This window comes from Varroa destructor, unplaced genomic scaffold, assembly GCF_002443255.2.
Source record: "Varroa destructor unplaced genomic scaffold, Vdes_3.0 BEIS01000004.1, whole genome shotgun sequence".
Classification (NCBI taxonomy): Eukaryota; Metazoa; Arthropoda; class Arachnida; order Mesostigmata; family Varroidae; genus Varroa; species Varroa destructor.
This window is the reverse complement of record NW_019211457.1, coordinates 31301894-31322463: the sequence shown is the minus strand read 5'-3', so window position 1 is coordinate 31322463 and position 20570 is coordinate 31301894. Positions and strand designations below refer to the sequence as shown.

At 40.2% G+C, this 20570-nt stretch overlaps 2 protein-coding genes across 10 annotated transcripts in view; one reads left to right on the top strand and one right to left on the bottom strand.

Moving 5' to 3' along the window:
- The window catches only part of LOC111249646 (uncharacterized), a 183081-nt gene that overhangs the window by 151241 nt on the left and 11270 nt on the right, over positions 1-20570 (bottom strand). For 4 of the 5 annotated variants that reach the window (XM_086986252.1, XM_086986251.1, XM_022803770.2 and 1 more), the window contains exon 4: positions 3547-5646. In XM_086986252.1, the coding sequence (XP_086842378.1) occupies positions 5642-5646 (5 nt within the window). In that variant the 3' untranslated portion in view covers positions 3547-5641. Of the gene's footprint in view, positions 1-3546; positions 5647-8035; positions 9065-9680; positions 14683-20570 lie in introns of those variants that run through there. The other variant, XM_086986250.1, reaches the window with a different exon arrangement.
- On the top strand, positions 2266-20512 carry LOC111248826 (uncharacterized). Of its 5 annotated transcripts, none has more exons than XR_015325857.1 (4): positions 4506-4644; positions 8726-9047; positions 20009-20111; positions 20285-20512. XR_015325857.1 is itself a non-coding variant. In XM_022801823.2 (4 exons), exons 2-4 carry the CDS (start codon positions 7689-7691, stop codon positions 9466-9468), a joined length of 453 nt encoding a protein of 150 aa, XP_022657558.1. In that variant the 5' UTR covers positions 5503-5636; positions 7631-7688; the 3' UTR covers positions 9469-10289. The 5 variants fall into 5 exon arrangements, 4 of the variants coding, with proteins under 4 accessions (XP_086842381.1, XP_022657557.1, XP_022657559.1 ...); XM_022801823.2 differs by lacking the exons at positions 4506-4644; positions 20009-20111; positions 20285-20512 and adding exons at positions 5503-5636; positions 7631-7742; positions 9392-10289; XM_086986255.1 differs by lacking the exons at positions 4506-4644; positions 20009-20111; positions 20285-20512 and adding exons at positions 2266-2430; positions 9392-10289.

Sequence of the window (20570 nt, the reverse complement as noted above, 5' to 3'; positions counted from 1 at the left end):
CGTAACCAATCGGTGCGTCCATGCAATAAAAAAGTCTTAATTATTTCTAGGTAATAAAAAAGCCAATTACATCTAAACAAAACTGAAGCCTGTGCTTTGTGTGGAAGTCTTTCCTACTGGTACGATCGACATGTACTTTCCATAGTCAATTCCGCGTAACATAACGATTGTGTGTTTCACACGTTTCAAGCACAGGAAACGTGACGGCCTCTAGATAGAAGTTTACGTACATAAGATTCGTAACTGACCACTCAATCTGACCTTTAATGAATGGCTATACACAGATACATGTAATAATGACAGCGGGACAACCACAATCCATCCTTAAGAACAGCAACAAAAATAGCAAAAATCATATCAACAATACAATAACAGCCACGGTGAATTCGTCGACTAGTGAACTAACCTAAGTATCGTTGATTTCCCCAGCGATATATTCATATTTGTCGCTATAGCGTAGGGCACGCGACGCGTTTTTAGTTGCGCTAATTATACAGAGGGTGGGTTACAAACAGGGCAGCGTCTGCGTACTCCGAAATGGACAAGTTTCATTGCCGCCTCTTGACGTTTACCTCTCCGTTGGTAAACTGCTACTCTTCAGATGCTTTCGACTGGCTCTGCATTGGCAATGGCACGGCTGATGGTAATTAAAGATGATGCTTGCTTACTTTGTTACTGGCTATGCCTCGTTAGATCAGCATAGTCATTTCGGCTGATTAGTACTCGATCATCCGATAATGGCATCTTGTCCTCCAGGCTGCCTCGTCGGCAGCAAAGCTGGCACTCACTTCGATACCAGTTACGATGCCCTTGGACATTCGTTGTTTGCCCGCCCGATATTTCACTTTGTCCAATCGTGTCGCCGTTAGAATAGTTCAGTTATCGTCTTGGGTCGTTATTGTTCCTCTCACTCATTTTGTGTCTGTTTTTTCCAGTGGGTTGTACATATATTTACGCTTGCTTGTCGCAGCAACATCATCATCATCATCATCGTAAACAAAACGAACTGCAACGATCAGGTAGTACGAAATCAGCGTGACAGGTACGAAACATGAAGATCAATCGACTTCGACGCCTCTCAGTCGTACCCTGCTCAGTCAAATGTACAACCATACCGTACCGTACCGATCGATCAGTCTATATCGTACCATAATATCGCAATTGTAAAGTAAAGCGATGAGGCATGCCCTTGTCGTTTGAATGCTCAACAGCATACCATTGCTCCACAGTCAGGTCAGACCTATTTAATTAAATGAAATTTTCTCGAACTTTCTAATGTCCAGGGCCTCCTTCGGCTTTGAATTGCGCAAATGGGCGTATTTTTGGCAAAAGTGACTTTATTAAAATGAAAAGTCAGACATCCCACGCATAAAAACGTTCGAAAAGATTTCCAACGCGTGTCTATCGCAAGCGATCAAATCGGCGTGCGAAAGGAGACTAACGTACTCGTTCAGTGCGAAAAAGCAACCGATTTCTAGCTCCCTCCCCTCAACCGTCCGGTAATCAATATGGGCATCTTTCATGTATGTTGATATTATTAATTGTGCGCGCTCCGTGTAAAAATAATGGGTGTGTGATACCCCACCAATGTTTGGCCGCCGATTGTTAAGAGCGAATTTTCGAATGACCAGTTAACCGTTGTTTTTTAAATGTTTCTAGCTTCGCGCACCGATCCATCAATGCGCGTTACATCAAACGGCTGGCTTTCGATTACAAAAAAAAAACACTATCTATTCCGGCTATGTAGCATACGCCGCGCTCAAGGTTCGTTACCATTTTACTATCACAGGGGGACTTGCCTTACTATTTCGAATTAATCATACCTGTTTTGAATCTACGCCCAGTGCTGTCTTACTTGAGCTTTGCTTCAGACGACTGGGTCTATGCACTACGGAACCAAATACGTCTGCGTGCTCGATTTCGAACTTTAGCCACTTTTTCTCCTTTTTTTTTTTCTTCTCTAGGTCTCCACACCGTCATGGGAACACGCTGACTATCGTAGAACTAGCGACATCCGTTGCCATTTCTACTTAGAGAAAACGTTTCTTACAGATTACCTAGCACGCAGCCGACGTTAAGGATAGTTTCTTGCGCCTATAAAAGTCAACGGTTTTTTTTTTCGCGTTTTGCGAGACTCGACCCCTCAGAGCCACCGAAATAACTGTCCCTCAGATTTCGGGAAAACTTTTTTTTTTTTTATTGAAGTGGCACGACTTCCAATATCAGCTAAATACGGCTTTTGGGTTTCAGACCCGGCACTGCTTTAGACGGCTGGCTCTTCTCAGCGCGAAATAAGATAGTGTGTCTACCTTCACGTTCGAATATAGACCGTCTAACCTGAGTAGGCAATCTTATTACTCACGACACCATCACGGAGACTTCATAGACAGCCGTTGCCAATACTGCTGTTGGCAGTCTATGCTTGTTCAGGTAATACAGAGGTGAAACCAGCGGGTACTTATGGGACATCATAGATCTTTTACTGGGCACTTGCTGTCACTTTAATTTTAGAGTTTTTTTTTTTTCGAAATAGTGCTTAAACTAATAGTGTGATCTGGATTCTGTTTACTTCATACTGCTTTATGATTCGGGCGAGTTCATCGTAAATCCATTGGCACCATGCCATATTCGGTTAAAAATATCCATAGGGGGTCATCTTTTGCCATGTTCCATATCTCAAACTATTGGACGGGAGCCGCTGTACGTGCTTGATCCAGCACTCGTCTGGCTAGGACGTAACTGATGGATAAATCGCAATTAGTGAAAATTTTCTTTTAAAACCGTGAATGATGCTTTGTATTCAACGCGACATTGAAATCATGAAGTTATATGACTGTGAGAATGGCTAAAAATAGCTTCACACAGTGTAATTACTGGATAGGCAGTGCACTTTTCTAAGCGTGCCACTCAAAGTATAGATCTAACATGGCCACATGATTTAGAAACCTTGTAATTACTGTTTATCTAATTACATAACAGGATCTAAGAAAGCTATTGGTGATTTAATGCTTACCGCTGATTGCAAATAAGCAGAACAACAACAACAAGGATTTTCTTTTTAAATCAGTATTAGAATATACAAAGTGCAAAATCTGCAATGCGTCTATGAAACGCTACGCACATCGGTTTAGCCCTTGAGCTTTATTTCTCAAGGCTCATTTAGCGTCATAGTTTCCAAACGCGACCATTCAATAAGATGTTAAAACACCTGAAAATGTTTCAATTACGCCGACAAAGACTGACTGCAGGTTTGTTCCTGTGTCCGCGGTTTCCATGGCCCGTACTGGCCGAAGTAGTCACTACAGAAAATCGTGGTCTTGGTTTAGCAGCCAGACGTGTAACTTGTCTAAAAAGTTTTAAGGTTATAATCAATAGCACTTACAAGAAACAACAATTTTTTTGCTGTTCACATTCTTCTTGCATTTTTGCTTATTTTCGTAAAGTTTTTTTTTCTTTCATATTTTTAGAATTCTTAAAACAAATCATTTTACAAAGGGCTCCGGTGCGAGAATTGTTTCTAACTAGAATACTGAAACATTCTCTTACCTTGTTTGACAACAGCCTTTCGTGAAACACGGCCCGTGCTATCAGCTTTCCTGATTATTGAAACTGCCGCAACAACAGTCAGGTTCAGCAGACATCACACGCCTACAGTGTTACGGCCAGCTTTGCTATGTGCGAATGATTTTCCCCTTTTTACCACAGCCACCTTTTTTTTTGTGACTTTTAGCCCCCATTGATCCGCTGAAGTTGTACCGCATGAAGACCACCCTTTCAATGTTGCACCTCGCAATACCACCAGCGTTACTATGGATTCAATGCATTTAGATGCTAAAGCCGATAACGTCTGTTCATTTCGTGCTTGTTTGGTGACCAAATTTTTCGTTGTTTCTTATTGCCTCTTGGGCTTTCGCATTAACGCTTACCAGTAGGCCCAGTTAGGTTCCCTCAACGAAAAACGATTGACCTATACACACAGTGTCGGTTTATACACGTTACGCGCATGTTGACCGTACGATTTACTCCCCTCCCCCAATTTTCGTCTCATTACGTTCAGCGTTCGATTCAGTTTCCTTCGTGATACTACTAGTAGTTTCGATCTCACCTAACTGTTGCCATCGCAACGGTCGCATAACTGCAGACGTCGGCTTTTTTGCCGGACTGAGACGGTTGTTCGATAGCGCGTGTGCAGCAATCAGCTGCTCGACCGCAGTTCGTTTGTTCGATAGCCCGCTGTCGACTGGCCATGGTTTAGGGGTGGCGCACCCCCTACCTTTCAACCAGCCGCACTTCAACGCAAGCTGATTTTCAGCGCTGCCCTGACAGCATTGCACCGTGCACACAGCTATGCCTCAACGCATGGCAGAGTAATTTCTGCTGTTTGTAGTTCAGTTGCAAAAGCAGAAGCCACCGCAGCTACGCATCTGACCTACCGCCATCTTGCCACTGATACAGACGCTTCCACTCACGTCCGCACACGCGCAAGTTTTAATGGCTGTATCTAACCCAACTTGAGGCAGGCAGCTGGGCATTACACCACGTCTGGCACGATTGATCAACGATGATATTATGTACGCTGGTGTATGGCATGCAGGTGGAGTCGCGATATCCGTTCATGATGGCCGGTTTCGTTCACCGCTGACGGTTGGTATACACAAGTACTAACGGTGTTTTTCTCCCCCTCACACGCCGACGATCTAGTAAGGCTCCGATGCGCCACACGCTGACAACGCACATGTCCACTCTATCGCAGTAGTTGGCTCGGTGGCTGACACCACTCGCTTGCCAGCTCCCCGTAGTCATTGCGCTATATCCATGAATTTTTCTGCTTCCCTCGATTATCTTTCTCATCATGTAGCTGGCAAAGTCGTTGTTGTCGCAGCTAACCATGCCATTAACTACTCTATTGCGCTAACCGGAACAGAGCCACCTGCTCGTTGGTATACGCCAGCTACTGGAGTACCAATGTATCGGCGGTCGGTTTAGCGATTGCTGAATGTTTGACGTCTGAAAGAGCGTCAGAGCTGATTTGAACGCCGGTTGAACTGCTGTGGCAGTGGAGTATCCGGAGTCACTGCATTAGCAGTATACCACAATACAACAGCATTGGCATTATAGCAGCGCAAGAACCGGCTGTGTTTGTCCGAAGAGAAAGTGGGAATAAAGCTTTGGGAAGGGGTTGTTCCTTGGCGGGCATCAAGCGTCGTTCGTTGTTGAGCTTTTCGCGCGTCTATAAATTGGTTCGGCGCCCGGTCAGACACCAGTGTTGTTGTCGTCGTCACTCGTGGTGCTCGAATCGTGTGGTGGTGGTCTTGTTGTCCTAATTGGTTATTTGGTTTGGTTTTTCGAGTTGTTGTCGACTGCCGTTATCGTACCTAGTTTCTTGTGTTTCAAGTTTGTTGTTGTTGGGTGTCTCTCCACACACACACACACACACACACACACACACACACGTACACACGGATACACTCACGCACGTACATACATACATTCACAGATAACGTACGCCGTTCCGCATACCACGTCGTTCGTCGTTCTTGGATTACACTCATAGTACTACTATTATACACAGTACAGGCGTACTTCGTGCTCAACATTCCCCGGAATCGTCGTCCTCTGCTCCCAGCATGAACGTGGTAGGTTAAACTGGGGAATAGAGAAACCAAAAAAAAGTCATTTCGTGGTTAGATCGCCGTTTTTGCTGTTATTACACATTATTCCTATCGCTATGCTGTGCCAAAGTACTGGTGAAAGCCGGCCGCCATTGAAATGCGAATATAACTTCAAGTCGAATAGGATGCAAAACGAGCAAGTGAATCAAAATACAGTCTGTCTATTGTGGTACTGGCTTTCGGTACAACGTAATGGCTAGAGAGTACAACAACCAATAAGAAACCGTTATCGATAAAAGAAAAACAGTGAACTGATCAAAGCAAGAAGCCAATCCAGAGGTAATAGACAGAGCGAGCACGGCGCTGAACTATTTGTTTAACGGATTAAAGGATCGCGCTTATTTTACGCAAAGAGAAGTCATGTCGCAGGAACAGCAGTTGTATCTCGAAACTAGGCATTCAAATGAGCGCGTGTCCTCACAGTAGTCATCAAATCCTGCCCAAAAAAAATACCTATCTGTTACAACAAAATGGCCTTATTGTGTTCGCATATCAATGTAGTGGAAATTATGTTTTTAGGATTATTGAGAAGTTGGGTATCTTTCTCCGATCAGATTGACCTTTGCTTTCAGATGTCTGCCCTAACTGTTAATTAAATTTATAAAAAAAAAAAAAGAAAAGTAATTGACGCAGGCTAGTACCGATACTGTTTCTATCTGGGTGGCACCCAACAGCGCCAAGGAAATTTCCTATGCAGTATCAAAAAAGTGACAGAAAAACGCCAGGGATCTAATGTTTTACTTTTGGCAACGATGAACGTGCACTAGGATTCAATATAATTTAGTGAATATTCTCCAATCGCCCTTCCTATGGACTATCGACCCTTCGACACTCACAAAACATTTTTTTTGCGGTAAATCGACAACATATCCTGTTTGTTGAAGACATTTCTCGAAATTCAAAATTAGTAGGAAGTATACGTTATCTATCATAATACCTCATATAGGTTGACGCTGATTTTACTTGGGCACATGCTTATAATAATAGGCTACGAGAGCTCAGATGCTAAGCAGTATACATATATATCTATATATATATATATATAGCAATGACGAGAGAAAAAAGAGGTGCTCAGGAAAAGCATTCTAGAAGTAGTCGGTTGCTACCGTATTCGATGAAGAAAGACTAACTAGAATTCGCGGTTGTAACACGCGCTATCACATAACTATCTATTAAACTAGCTCGTTTGTGCATACGTATATATATATATATATATATTGTTTCTTTTGAAAATTTAATAAATTGTCGTGTTCTATTTCCTATAGTTTTGCAAAAACAAGTCTCATTGGTCAATTTTTTTTTTTTTTTTGTATGTTAATTATTTGAATGTTTCAGAAAATTCTATCGTACTCTACAAAAATAAGATGTATGTTAAATTTTTTGAGTTACTAACTACCAAATTAAAAGATTACAGTTGTCTGAATCTATTGAACTTCGATCAAGCAAATGCATACCAATTTTTGCTATGGAACACACAAACACGAACAACATGATAGACGTGTTGTGGCCAATTGTTCATATAAACAGACTTGTGGTTCAGAACTGACGATATGGTGACGATCTGTGTTTTGTGTAAGAAGAAAAACCCAGATCTACTGTAATGCCTTTTCCAGAAATCATAGTAGAGTTGGGTCGCTAGTAGCGGTTTCTTCTGCTAAGAGCCTAGAGTTGGAAGCTGCAACATAGCTGCTTCTCGTTAGAAAACCAATCGAAACTTAGCGGTCATTCCGAACGCAAGAAGTTCATAAGCCTACGACAGATTCTTTAAACTAAACGCATAGGTGAGAGCTGGGTTAGATGGGCCAGAATTTGTTTTACGCTATCGTTGAAAATAAGAAAAAAGGAATTTATATATTAAATTTGTGAATTCTTTCTATGCCGCTGAAATGGGACTACTACAATTCATTGTTTTTCAAGACAATATTAAGTAAGAACACTTCTATCGTTGGCCCATATAGCTCTGCAAAGTATGGTAACATGGGCCGACAATAGGCCCACACAGGCCACTGATGATTCATGCGCAGAAGAACATTGTCGCTCAACAGAACTAGAAACGAAACCCTTTTCTTGGTAAGAACTGTGATTATGGCTAGACAAGCCGATGCTTTATAGTCATCGACCGCCAAGTTAGATAGGCTAAAGATCTTGATACGTTTACTTCATGTCTATAACTACACAGTCTGCATAGGTATCGGCACGTCTACGAGTTTCAGTTGGATTCGGACAATGTGTGCGCCACTTTCTAGAGCCTACTTGACCGGACTGAACCTGCATGATTGTAGCATACATAATTATTTAGTAGTAGTAGTAAGTTCTGAGATAAAATCATGCTTATTCACAATGTAGGACCCATTTTGCCAATATTGTTTTGTCCAAACGATGCGAAGTCACTGAAATTTATTTTAAAACCGCGCGTAACGTTGTTACTTAACAATTATGTTTGGTTACAGCGAGTGCAAAACTACGATGCTCTAATTTAACTTAATATATGATTTCCTATTAAACGAAGTTGTACTCTGAAGCTAGTTAGTTCTCTCAATTTCTCTGTAACATTAGCATAGACTGCATTCTGCTTCATATATGTTTAAAACGACCCAGCTGGTTCATATGGCCCCAGGGCAGTCGTGTACTATAACCCAATGTAATGGCTCTCACAAAGCCCAATTTCAATTCAGTTTGCCTTTAAAAATGTCGACTTTTGTAAATGGAGAGGCGATAGTTGTTACTGTTCAAGCCGAACTCGATTAAATGCGAAAGAAACGCTTGGCTGTTCCGTTGCTTTCTAAAATTCGATCAAAGAAAAAAATCCAGTAAAGCGGACTGCACTGAATTTTTGACCCGAATGCATTTAAAAAATTCTAGAAGTTCAACAGTATAGATATTTTATATCAACGTTCCTTTGATGGAAAAACACGCGATAGGGTTATATAGACTCTGCCCCATACAGTTCTGTATATACCTATACCTATATAAAATGTTAGCATTTTTTTTATAAGACTTCCCTCGCACTCTAATTTTTTTCTCGTGTACACTTCGCGTTTTATGGCTCGTAGCGCATGTTTCTTGCTGCTGCTGCCTCCGTCGTGGTGCTAGCCTCGGCAGGTTTTCATGGCACTCATTTGCACCAGTCCATCGTCTCGCCCGGTGGACATCATGCACATGCTAACACCCACTACGTGAAAGTGCCGGTCGTCGGTCACGAAATTGTTAAGCAGCCCGTTGTAACGTACGTGCCTAAAGCAGTTCCGATTCTCAAGGTCGGTGTTAAACCCGTCCACACTATCACGTCGATCCGCGAGGAGCCTCTTGTAGTCTTCAATAACCCAATTCCATCGCTTGTGACCGGACCCGGAGTATCCCTTGTCGAAGGACGTGGTATGAATCCTCTAATGCTATTTATAATAGTTCACAATTAACAGTAATTAGTAACTTTATAACAACACTTGTTTTATATTTGATAAATTTTAGTATCATTAACTATAACATGGCTGTTATATTAAAGTCATTGGCCGAACAACTGCTAGTTGTTGGAGCATGTGTCTAATTTAACAGTGAAAATATTGGGCCTTTTGCTATAAGCTCCAGTGTTTACCGAAACAGCGACATTGGTGCCCTGCGCTGTTGTTAAATAAAGTAAGCTAAATCTCTGTAAAAGACATTTCAGAAAGTTGTTTGATGTTGCAGTGCCTTATATACCTCCCATCATAATTTAATTATAGGTCTTGGAGCTGGACTTAATAGAGGTTTAAGGGGTCTCACTTTGAACGACGGCCACGGAGGTCATGGATGGTGGTGAAGGTCATAGACAAATTAAACTCAGCCACAATGACGAAGAAGCCCTAAAGCGAGGAATGTCTATGTATAAGGTTCTAAATGCGAAAATTCAACCATTTCTCTAACTGATCAGCAAACATCCCTTGTGTATTTATATGACTAGTTATTCTAATAATGTTAGTTAATAACGCTAATAATAGTATTAAACATAAAACGATGTAACATGAGGCGTACCTGTTTGTGTATATACGGACTTCCGCATGAACGTAGCCCTAAAAAACTTCGATTTTGAAGTACCTGTCCACATCGTGAATGGATGTTAATGTGTGATGCATAGTGCGAGTGGAATATCAGCTGTGTTTGTATTTTCCATATAGAAATGTACTTCGTTTTCATATAGTGATGGCGCAAAGTACTCTGCACTAACAATGGACTTTTACATGACTTAATCCTAGGCACTGTGGTGAAAGCAGGCAGGATGTCGATGCAGGTCTATAGGGTCATGTAACAGGAAGATGCCAAAAAATGATATATATTTTGACTACCTGTGTTATACTGATATTAATCATAGTAATAAATAAAACTGCGAGTTGATTGTATTAAAGCTATTATAGAAATATTAAAAAAATCAAGTAGTGGCCTGTAAGTATAGGCATTGATTTTTACGGTAAGATGGAATAGATATACGCTGGTTTTAATATACTGGTTTTATAATAATACGATACTGCTTCAACTGTCAAATCACTCAGCATCAAAAATGAAGAAGTTATATCCCGTACTCAACCGCCCAAACCATACTCGTATATGTAATAAACTGTACGTAAGTCGTGCAACATGAATTGATCAGCTGTCTTCATGTTTTGAAGGTCAGAACTGGAGAAGAGGTTTTTAAGCCCGAAATGGCTATTTTCAAAAAAACATTTTTTGTTCTTGAATTTAAAATGTATTTTAATAGAGACCAAATTATTCAATACGAGGCTCATCTGCTTATCAATAATCATAGCCGCTTTCTCGTCCAGATCCCCCCCCCAAAAAAAAATCATCCAGCCCCCAAATATCCAGCCCTTTCCAAAAGAACATACAAGAAAATACCCGCATTCGAAGAAAATATCCAATTTATACGAATATTTTTGGAAATCAAAAAAACACATGTCATCTATTTAACAGGGTTTCCATTTTGTGTTCTAACTCACCATTATAAATAAAAAAGCGTCCGTACATTGTCCATAAATTATACCTTCCTTGTTAGCCAAACGGATGTTTCCTATAAGTTTCAATTCGGTCATGCGGTTCCCCACAGCTTTCAAAACGTTTGCGAACTGTGGCGTTCGTTCTCAATGGCAGACTGGAAAATATTGTGTTTTCCCAACAAATACATTATCAACATGTTATATGCTGGCAGGCTTCACGCGTCGTGATGGCCATTTACCAAGATGCCACTAGACTACAAGCAGCCAGTTAACTAGTAGACCAATTACAGGCTATGTTGTAGTATACCCGTATAGCCTCGCGCCATATAGGTTTGTTGTTCTTGAACAAGAAGGGGGAATAAAGTGCGTCGAAACTCCTCTCCGCATTCACAATCAACGCGATTGAAACAACCTATAAATGTTTGTCATAGAATTGACGGACGGATGGACACGGTACGATAGGCGTGTTAAGGGTGACTGAATGGTGGCGCTCGCAACTTGACCCCATAGTAAGGACGCAGTAGCAAATTTGTGAAGAGACTAACTTACATTATTAAAATTACTGTTGCTCTGTGAGAAGTTCATTTGGTTGCTGAGAAAGTGATCGTAGAGGCGGTACTCTGCCAACACTTTCACGATAAGAAACTTTTTCCAGCAACTGTCCAACAGCAGTGGCGAATTGTATATCTGTCCCATCGCCTGTAAACGTCGCTAGGTATCTCGTACGTTCGTTACAATGACTAGAGAGTGTACAACGCTGTTACAAGCTATATGGGATTGAACTTTGGAAAGTGTCTGTTGCAATCTCTTTACTTCAATATGTCAATTAGACTTGGTGAAGACTATGGAAGAAGAGCTAGACCTCCCGTGCTGACTTATAACGCACGAGAAATTTGAAGAAAAACAATGTGGCGAAGTATACCCTCCCCTTACCTAGAATTACTCAAACTAACGATAGTGTCGATTTTAGCGACTTCGTAAGATAGTATATGTAGTTAATTGTGTTGGCCTACATTTTCCAAACAGGTGACAGCGCCCAAACATTAGTGACCATAACATCTTTAAACAGTGTGAACATTTCGCTCACAAAGCAACTGTTAGCAAAGCGTCAGATTCAGTGGCTTTGTTTTGCTGGGTGATTCAAGTTATTTAGAAGCCAAGAAGAGGTATAGATAGTATCTCGTATCGGTCATTGTGTTTGCATGCGCTGAACAGAAGATCGTCGCTTAATGCGAATGGATACATATATACAATGGTCGATGTTAAGTCGTCTTTCTACTTCATTAAATATCTCGTTTAATTTAAATTTCTTCTAAACGCTGTTTAAGTAAATGCTGGAAGCATCATTTTGAACAAGTCGTACTGTTTGCTCGCATGTAAAATACTGGGAGATGTATAAATGGAAAATAAAAAAAAAAGGATTAAGGTGGTAATAAAATGTGCTATATTGTAAGGACAATAATATGAGATGAGATAAAATGAACGTAATTAAATGTCAGGTAACATTTTCATATGTTTCATAGATTTCATATGTTAAAAAAAGGATTCGTGCAACTCTCGTTAGGTAAAGCGAGTTTCCTGTTCAGTAAGAAGAATATCGCCATACGAGAATAAAACATGCATGTTCAAAATTAAGTTAAATTTTTTCTATACTGATAAAATTACCGAATTAAACTTGTGTGCAATACTGATTCTAATGGCTATTGCCGAATAGGAAATCAGAATCAATCCAGCGAACAGCTTTTACCCCGGCTACTTTTACCGAATAACGCTCTGATATAGCGTATATAGCAAAGCATAACAGTTTGACAACACTCTAACGTCTTGTATAATTTTTTTTTTGCCGTCACTGTAAGCCTATGTTTGTCGTCATAACATACGTCCAGCCTGCTTGAACATTACCAATCCGTTACTATAGTTTGAGGATCATAGTTTCAATTTTTTGTACTGCTAATATGAATAAACAACAATACACGTATGCGCTCGAGTCTTTTTAAAAAGATGTCGTGTTTGCCAGCTATGTGCGCTTGTTATTCCGTGTTAGCATTTCGATTGACAGATGCAATATATCAATCGCCGGCGGAAACCCCATTTTCGTTGTAACCGCAACCTTTTAACGTCTGTGGAAAAAAAATTTCTTCTCTAATTGACTTAACTTGTGCGTCGGCTGTGCGTTGAATTAAGTGTTCGTTTTCGCGCGTTCGGATCCGTAATAACACTATTTTCCGATGCTGTGGGCGGCGGGGATTCGATTAACGGAACTACACATGGTTCCGGTGAGACCTGTAGGATGATAAATAAAATTGTGTGCGCAGTGCGTTGTGTCCTAAGGGCAAGTGGAATTTAAGATTTTTAATGTGTCCCATTAATTATGTGTCCTAAACGAATGATCCTGTAGCTCCTCGCATGTCTTTGTACTCTCTGGAGGACGTCCCACGCCCTTTCTTCCTGGTAGCAATCTGTTTACACCACTGTCGACAACCGATAAAGATATATTGTCCGAGATTTATGGATTTGTAAACTCGGGGATATTAAAAAAGATACAGCACATATGACATGTGCCTCAATAGAGAAATAGCGAAACGGCGTTTCTGATTCAACCATTACTTCAAAATTTACTGTCAAAACCCAAAGATCTAAAGCTGGGTCCGAAAGAAAAGTAGAACTAACTATATTTTAGAATTTTATGAATAGTTATAACCGTGTTAATCGCCCAGATGCATTCACAATAGCGCATTTTGCACGCATTCATACTTCGGGAATATCGATGGGGTAAATCATCAGTAAACTTACCAGTAGATCTATAATTAGGACAGTAAAGTTACATCCATAACACAGACACTGCCACATAGGTTGTCGTAATAAGTGAGATTCGTTGTTACAACGGAAGCTACAAGAACTAGATAAGTTAATAAATATCTTGAGTGTAAACATCAGGTACTGCCGTCGAGTAGTGCTTCAAGCTATAAGACTTAATTCACATCGTCCAAGAACCAACGTAAGCAACGAAGCGAAAACGTCAGACAGAAAAAGTTATGTAGAAGCGCGTACAAAAGGCGCGCTGAATATTTCAGATCTGGTTTACAGAAGTTATTCAACAGTTTGTCCAACATTTCCTGTAGAAAAAATAGGCTCGTCCTGAAAAACAGAAATGGTCGTCTACTCATTATTCAGTATTCTTGGTATATTTGCGTGAGATATAGAAGCTCAAGTTTTCTAAGCAAATTGACCCATTATTCTGTTTCAAAATGGCACAGATTGCACCGACTCGCAAAGATTTGTCATAGATCGAGGGTGTTATAGATAGTGGCCAGGAGCCCAAACTTTACATATTAAAATATTTCGAATCGAAGAAGCCCGCTATTCAGATATATCTGGACAACCATTGATCGACTCTCTTAATAATACAACTAGCTGGTAATAAAGTTCTCTATAATTCTAATGTGAACTTGAGGTCAATAGGACAGCTGAGGTGAAGGCTAACTTTGTACAAAATTGTGGAAAGGTCTGTGCATATATTTTATGCACGAGCGGTGACAAACTGCTAACAGTGAACGTGAGAACGCTTGCTGTACCGCGACCTTCTGCTTCGAAAAGCACACGTATTTTGATACGTAAGTAAGGATGACTAGATTTCAATTCTTCCGTACTTTCCCGAAGCAGCTGACAAAACTGTGACAATTCTGTTGCGATCTTGCTTTTGCGACAAACCGCGTCACCCACACCCATACGAGGCATGAATTATTCAGACTCTAGAAAACAAAACAATGCTCGTCTTTGCTTCTTGTTCATAGTAGGTCTGCTGAAAGGTTTCAGAACGACGTAACTATAGGAGGCGTCTGCTGAGCTGGCAAGTGATTCTAGTTATCAGGACGAATTTTTATTAATTTTTTTTTAATAAAACGTCTTTATTTAACCATAAGCGTTTGCTACTTAAGCTGAATACGCGTACATCTAAACTAACACGCTGCATGTGTTGTACGAGTCGTCCCGCGCATTTGCGCTAGTTATCAAGGTGGCCAAACGCGTAGTGGCAACCATCACGCCTAGAGTAGAAATAGTGCACCGAACATTTGACTATGTACTATCTACCATGTACCCAGATGCCGAAATGGACTTTGAACTATTTTCTAATTACCTATGGTTAGCATGCTCGTTTTATAGAAGCTAAGGTTGACGTCGCACGTTTCCATCCTTTACGCTAGAAGGCAGACTTTTTTAGCATCTTCTTAGCAGGCTGGTAAACAACATTTCATTTTGAAATGTTGTTTACCAGCCTGTTACCATTAATTTAATGTACTACCGTTACCCGCTTCGGAAGCGGTGCTTTCAGCCTATTCAATTGTAAAGTATTTCGTTATGTTGGTTCGTTACGGAAAAAAGCTAGTTCGCCTGCAAATAATGAACTCAAGTTATACTTTGAGTGTTCGGTCTACGATATTAACGAACTGGAATCAAATCGGGACTGCTAAATGGGTACAAATCTATTTGACAGTTATCCATATTTATTCGCCGCATAGATACGGATATTTCGTAAGTACCTGTAGCGTAAAGTCTGTTTTGTTGATTAGTTCCTTAATATAATACGTTATTATTACTGATATCATCATTATTGTCGTTGTCAAATCAATGCCGGCGTTTCGACTTAATTAAGCTTCGCCATTTTTCGAATGTGGCCACCTATAGCTAAAAGGCGGGCGCATAGAGGACGCCTCAAATGCGCACGGTAACCTCAACACTGCAAATAGGAGCTCGTATTCCAGCTGATGTGCTGAGAAGAAAGGTACCATGCTTTAGTTTCACCAACCCCTGGCCGATACAGTTTCGCTAGTAAGTTTACTGTCGCAAAGTTAGCTAAAAAACCTTGATTTTGGGGGGCGCGACACACTGCATCCAATGCTTACACCGAAACACCTTTTTGAGAAAGTTAGCATGGACTTCACGCGCCTACTGGGAGCCCCGAATGGCAAGATTTTTATGTTTTAGCTACAGTCAGCTATTTGATCGTTTTGTTCACTTCTTACTGATTCATTAGATGATATCTGATGTTATGGTTACGACGCTATAACAATGCTCCGTAATGCCTCTTCGGGGGTTTCGACGCTTTTCTGGCAGAAACCTGTTTTCACGCGTCGGATGGCGACGGACTACCTCAAACGGAACCACATCAGACACGTTCACCGACCATGTAATAGTTACCGAGGCCTGTAAATCGCGACAGAAGTTCTTATTTCAAATGACGTTTCCCTAAACAATGCTACATTTGATAGCGTTTGTTGGGGCTGAGATTACTTTGCCTAGTAATATTACCTGGAAAGCTTCCCGGTGCGGGTAAATAGAGAGCTTCAGCACTTCGAATTAGGACGACGCGTATAGCAGCAGTAGAAGGAAGCACTCTTGAAAGAGGAAAAGCCCGCTTTGCATGAATCCAGGGAAGTTGTGAATGTGCTGATGAAAGTCAAGCAGGCAACGTCAAGGTCACTCAAATACATGCGCTATCATAGGCACCACGCTGTCGTAGGCAGGGCAGTACCACGCAAACACAAGACTGTTATCCTCTGAGCACTTCAGTTGGCCGAGGATAGGTGGCCATATATCGGGAAAAATACCCCAGTAGCACACAGTGATTTGTAGTAATTATAATTCCTTCGTACAGCGGCCAATATCAACACACCGGGAAGAGCTCCATCCTGATGCCCTTGATGGTTTAGTGATGCCGTCTCTGCCTATTGAACGCCAAGACACCTAGTGAGACGATCGAGGTTTGAAACCCACCGTAAACCCGTTCTATTTTGGGCTAGAAGGAGCCAACAGTTTGAAGCCACACTGAACGGCGGCAAAGATAAACATAGAACCCAAAACATTAAATTAGGTTGGCAAACCTCTCAAAGTACTTAAGGCTACAAAGTCCGGCCGGGGGGACTATTAGACATTCGTAAAGATACATTTCTAGTCGAAAAGGAGCACTTAGTAATTCTTTAGCATGGCTAAATACATAATACGATTAAATATTACCTATTTCAGCTCGGCTGAAGCAAAAAATGCCTAGCCCAAGATTAAGCTATTATTAATATCCAAACTGTGGTCTAAAGGTTCACGACATGTATATACAGGGTGAAGCAGACGTCTCTCGACCGGTATATATTTCATATATGAACTAAATCAGCATTCTTTATCAACGAACTCTATATTTCAGAATGCTAACAAATATACACCCGACGGAAGACGAGAATTGCAGAACAACAATGGTTCGTGAAACCATTAAATAAGCATGGCTTTCAACTAGCTTATTTTGTTATATCTAAGCTTTCATATATAAATTGAAATGAATGGTAAAAAGAAATGATCTATTTGTTATCTCAAACACGTCACTCAGACTCACCACATTTCTTCGCTAACAAATCCAAGCAACTTTAGCGTTTCCAGAAATCGATGGGGCGTCGTAATAGTGGTCAGTTGAACATGCCGAGACTAAATCTTTTTGCCTTTTCAATTTTGCTGTAATAGCCTATTGACGGGACCGTGGAAGCAAACGGGTAAGAAGGGATTCTTTTCACTAAGATGAATTTCTCGAAAGGGATTATTTGGAATGCATTGGTAAACAGTAGCCGATGATGAGTAATTGCGTACCAATGTAATTATTTATAGTTTAGCTCATATCACCTCAGGTTCAAGATCTCGAGTAATCCAGAGGCACGACCGATTTTCGTTTTTTGGCAACATTATTGCCCTTGTTAGGAGAACGACAATGCGATGGTAAGATGAAAACGAAAAAGGGAAACACTAGTAGCCCTGGTGGTGCTAGCTGTGTAAAGAGCAAGCGAATGATGCGGCAATTGGGCATCCGTATGATAATCTAATAAGAGAACTAATTGATAAAAAATCAATCTTTAGTTTCAAAAAATCTTCAAAAAATCAAGTTTTAGTTTTGGTGCTCACTTAATTAAGCACTAGCTCAGACGGTGGACAGCCATTTAGCACCAAACGGAGTGTGCCGCCTTCGGTTTTGAGCTTCTTTAGAAGCTCTGGAAAACCCTTTTACAGGCTCTTTCGTGTACGCCGACACGTTTTCCTGAATGATTTATAACTGGGCCAAGTGCAGGACTATTATAGACAACCACATGACCTATCCCTAAAATTAGTGGACAGGCGCGTGACCACCGTACAATCATAGGAAGTATCCGGCTCAAAATTTGTACTTCCCTACATTTGAATTTCACGGCCTTTCTCATTTTTCAGTTCTTGGTTGTTACAATCTAATAATAAAAGCCTTGTTTCTGCAGGAATATTGCAGCTTTGGCAAGCTCCTACAACCTGGAAAGTCATGATTTGACTGTATTTTGTTGAAAACATTGTTGAATGCAGATCTCCACACACCTTAAACCCTTTTCACTAATAACGAAACTTTCTCTGCAAAAAAAATTCCAAGTGATAATGTATCTTTGGTGTGAAGCTGAACGCAATTAGGTTATATACTTGAATGTAATAACATCCTTGGGCACACCGTTCGATTTCCCAATTCAGAATAGACTGTGGATAGGTAATTGTCATGGTTGTTTGCCCCCTCCAGCTTCTCGCCAATTCTTTTACCGTTCGGTCGCCCTTTCTGTTAATTACCTTTTATTGACCATTGCTTTCCTGAACTCAACATGGCTATTAACTCACAACAACACTGAGGTCTAATTTTTTTTGATAGATTTATAATAAATACCTTTTTTATAATTATCCTTACGAGGCTACTTTATTGACGAAAACTATCACTTGACCTCAGTATGAGCACATTACTGTTCCCTGCAATAACACGATTTGAATTATTTGTATACAGTTAAAAATCAACAACAAGGTCTGTGAACGAAAGAAAAACCAATCTCCTTTCAAGTGATTACGATCTCGTACGCTTAGAAATCCTTTTTTATTCTGAAGCTTTGTAATGAATGAGGGATTGAGCAGCCTGGAGTAATGTATTGTGTTAGTAATGATATTTAGTGCATTGTTATTAAATTCAGATATATAGAAAGTTTATAAAAAATACTGTATGACGCACAGTAAAGTGGACGTAAAAATGAATAATGCTGCAAACTGGGTTTAGTACTGCTGGTTAATAAGAGTAATATTTTACAAGCTTCGTTTTAGGCTCTTCCTTTGTGCTGAACAACGAATTTTTGCCCAAACTAAACGTTTCATGGGTATTAAACCCATAGAAATAGAGTCAAACCTCTTGTTCTTATAGTTGTTTTCAACTTTCAACACCTTTGTGAGAAAAAAGAACAACTTTGCAACAAGACCGTCAACTTTGTAAGCAACAGAATTATATTTCCCGAGGAGATTTCCTAAAAAATTCTAAATGTTAAAGCAGATAGATAGGACTAAAAAGTCACACACACACACACACACAAATTTGTTTTATGTAGGTCTAGGAATATACTTTTCTTCTACGAGCAGTAAATTTTGATATTTCCTAGTAGAAAACTGGAACAGGTCCATTTTTAGCAGTACAGCAGGCCAGAGACTCAAACAATTAATATCTAGGAGAAAATGCTAGCAACGCCTAGGTTGGTATATATATATATATATTTTTTTAGTTTTTTTATTTTTTGCAATCTGCCGTGTTCCTGATCTTATGGTTATGCTTGTGATTTTCAGATAAACGGGGTTTGAAATTAAAAATACACTTTGGATATTATCGAAAATAATATGAAGTTCAACAAGGACCATGATATTTGTTGACCCAAATTGTCCTGTATCAAGTATCATGCGCCATTAAAAGTATACTTTGTCCAGTTACAGAGATTGAGTGAGTTCAAAAAGAACAAGTCCTTTTGTAGTGTTTTCCATATTGGGCCCAGCAATATTTAACGAATACTGAACTATTTTAAAAATATCACATGCTCATATAATCATTACCGTTCTCGACCACCATTTCTCTTTACAACTTATTTGGCCTCTTCATCATTACGCCGTTCGTTAAACTTACAGCACCAATGAGCAAGCTCTCGAAACAAACATTACTACAAAAGGCAGTTGTGCGAAACTGCCTATAATTTATTCAACAAAAATCCAGTTGTATCAAATAAGGACAAACAGCCTTTGGTTGTAGTTGATGGGATGGGAAATAAGCTGCGTGAGAAAATAAAAAACCGAGATGCTGCGCTATTCCCCTGCGTACCGGTATCTGGGCGCACTGGTAAGCCAACCTCCACTTAGAGATAACTACCGTTGGCCGGCCAGTTGATAGCAGGCTAAACCGAGTGTTCGGGAATCGTTTTACCTTCTTAAAAGGTAAAAACCTTCTTCTGCCTAAAAGTTTTTAATCTTTACTACGTATTGTTCGCTACTCACATTCACTTCCAGGCCAGCACTTTAATCTTTCAGGGTGCTAGCAGATCCCGGTCAACTCTGCCCAAACAGATCGTCATATGAGAAAAGCAGATAGGAAAATTCTGTTGAGGAAATCGTTTAATCAAATGCTATTTAGGTACGTATACACATTGATAATATTGTAATACGAGGCCATATTTTGCGTTCAGTTATGTCAGACAAGTAACCATATATCGAGCCAACATCGGTATGACACATGATGGTCAATCGATCTTCAAGATTACGCAAATAAACAAACGAGGAAATATTTGTTGTCTGAGGTTATACTAGATATCCCACAGTTCGTTGTGCGATGGACATAAGGCTGTGGCGCAACTTCAAGGACCGCTGAAAGAACAACAGAGAAAGCTGACTGCCTCGAAATGTTTAGAAAGAACGGAAAGGGAACGAAGAATCGAACGTATCACTTAGGTTATAAAATGCACCGTCTAAATGACTCTTAAAATGTTCTGCAAGAAAAATAAATCGGTTTTTTTTTGTTTAGAAAAATACAACGAAGTACGATTCTTTATTCAATTTTCGCCCTTAGGTAGTGCTGCCCAAATAAGTAACTGAA

Bases quoted from the DNA above. Each gene is read 5' to 3' on its own strand.
- LOC111248826 (XM_022801822.2), top strand. From the start codon at position 4,570: ATGTACGCTGGTGTATGGCATGCAGGTGGAGTCGCGATATCCGTTCAT. The intron at 4,645-8,725 runs GTTGGTATACAC...TATGGCTCGTAG, and splicing joins GGTTTCGTTCACCGCTGACG to CGCATGTTTCTTGCTGCTGC. The intron at 9,048-9,391 runs GTATGAATCCTC...ATTTAATTATAG, and splicing joins ATCCCTTGTCGAAGGACGTG to GTCTTGGAGCTGGACTTAAT.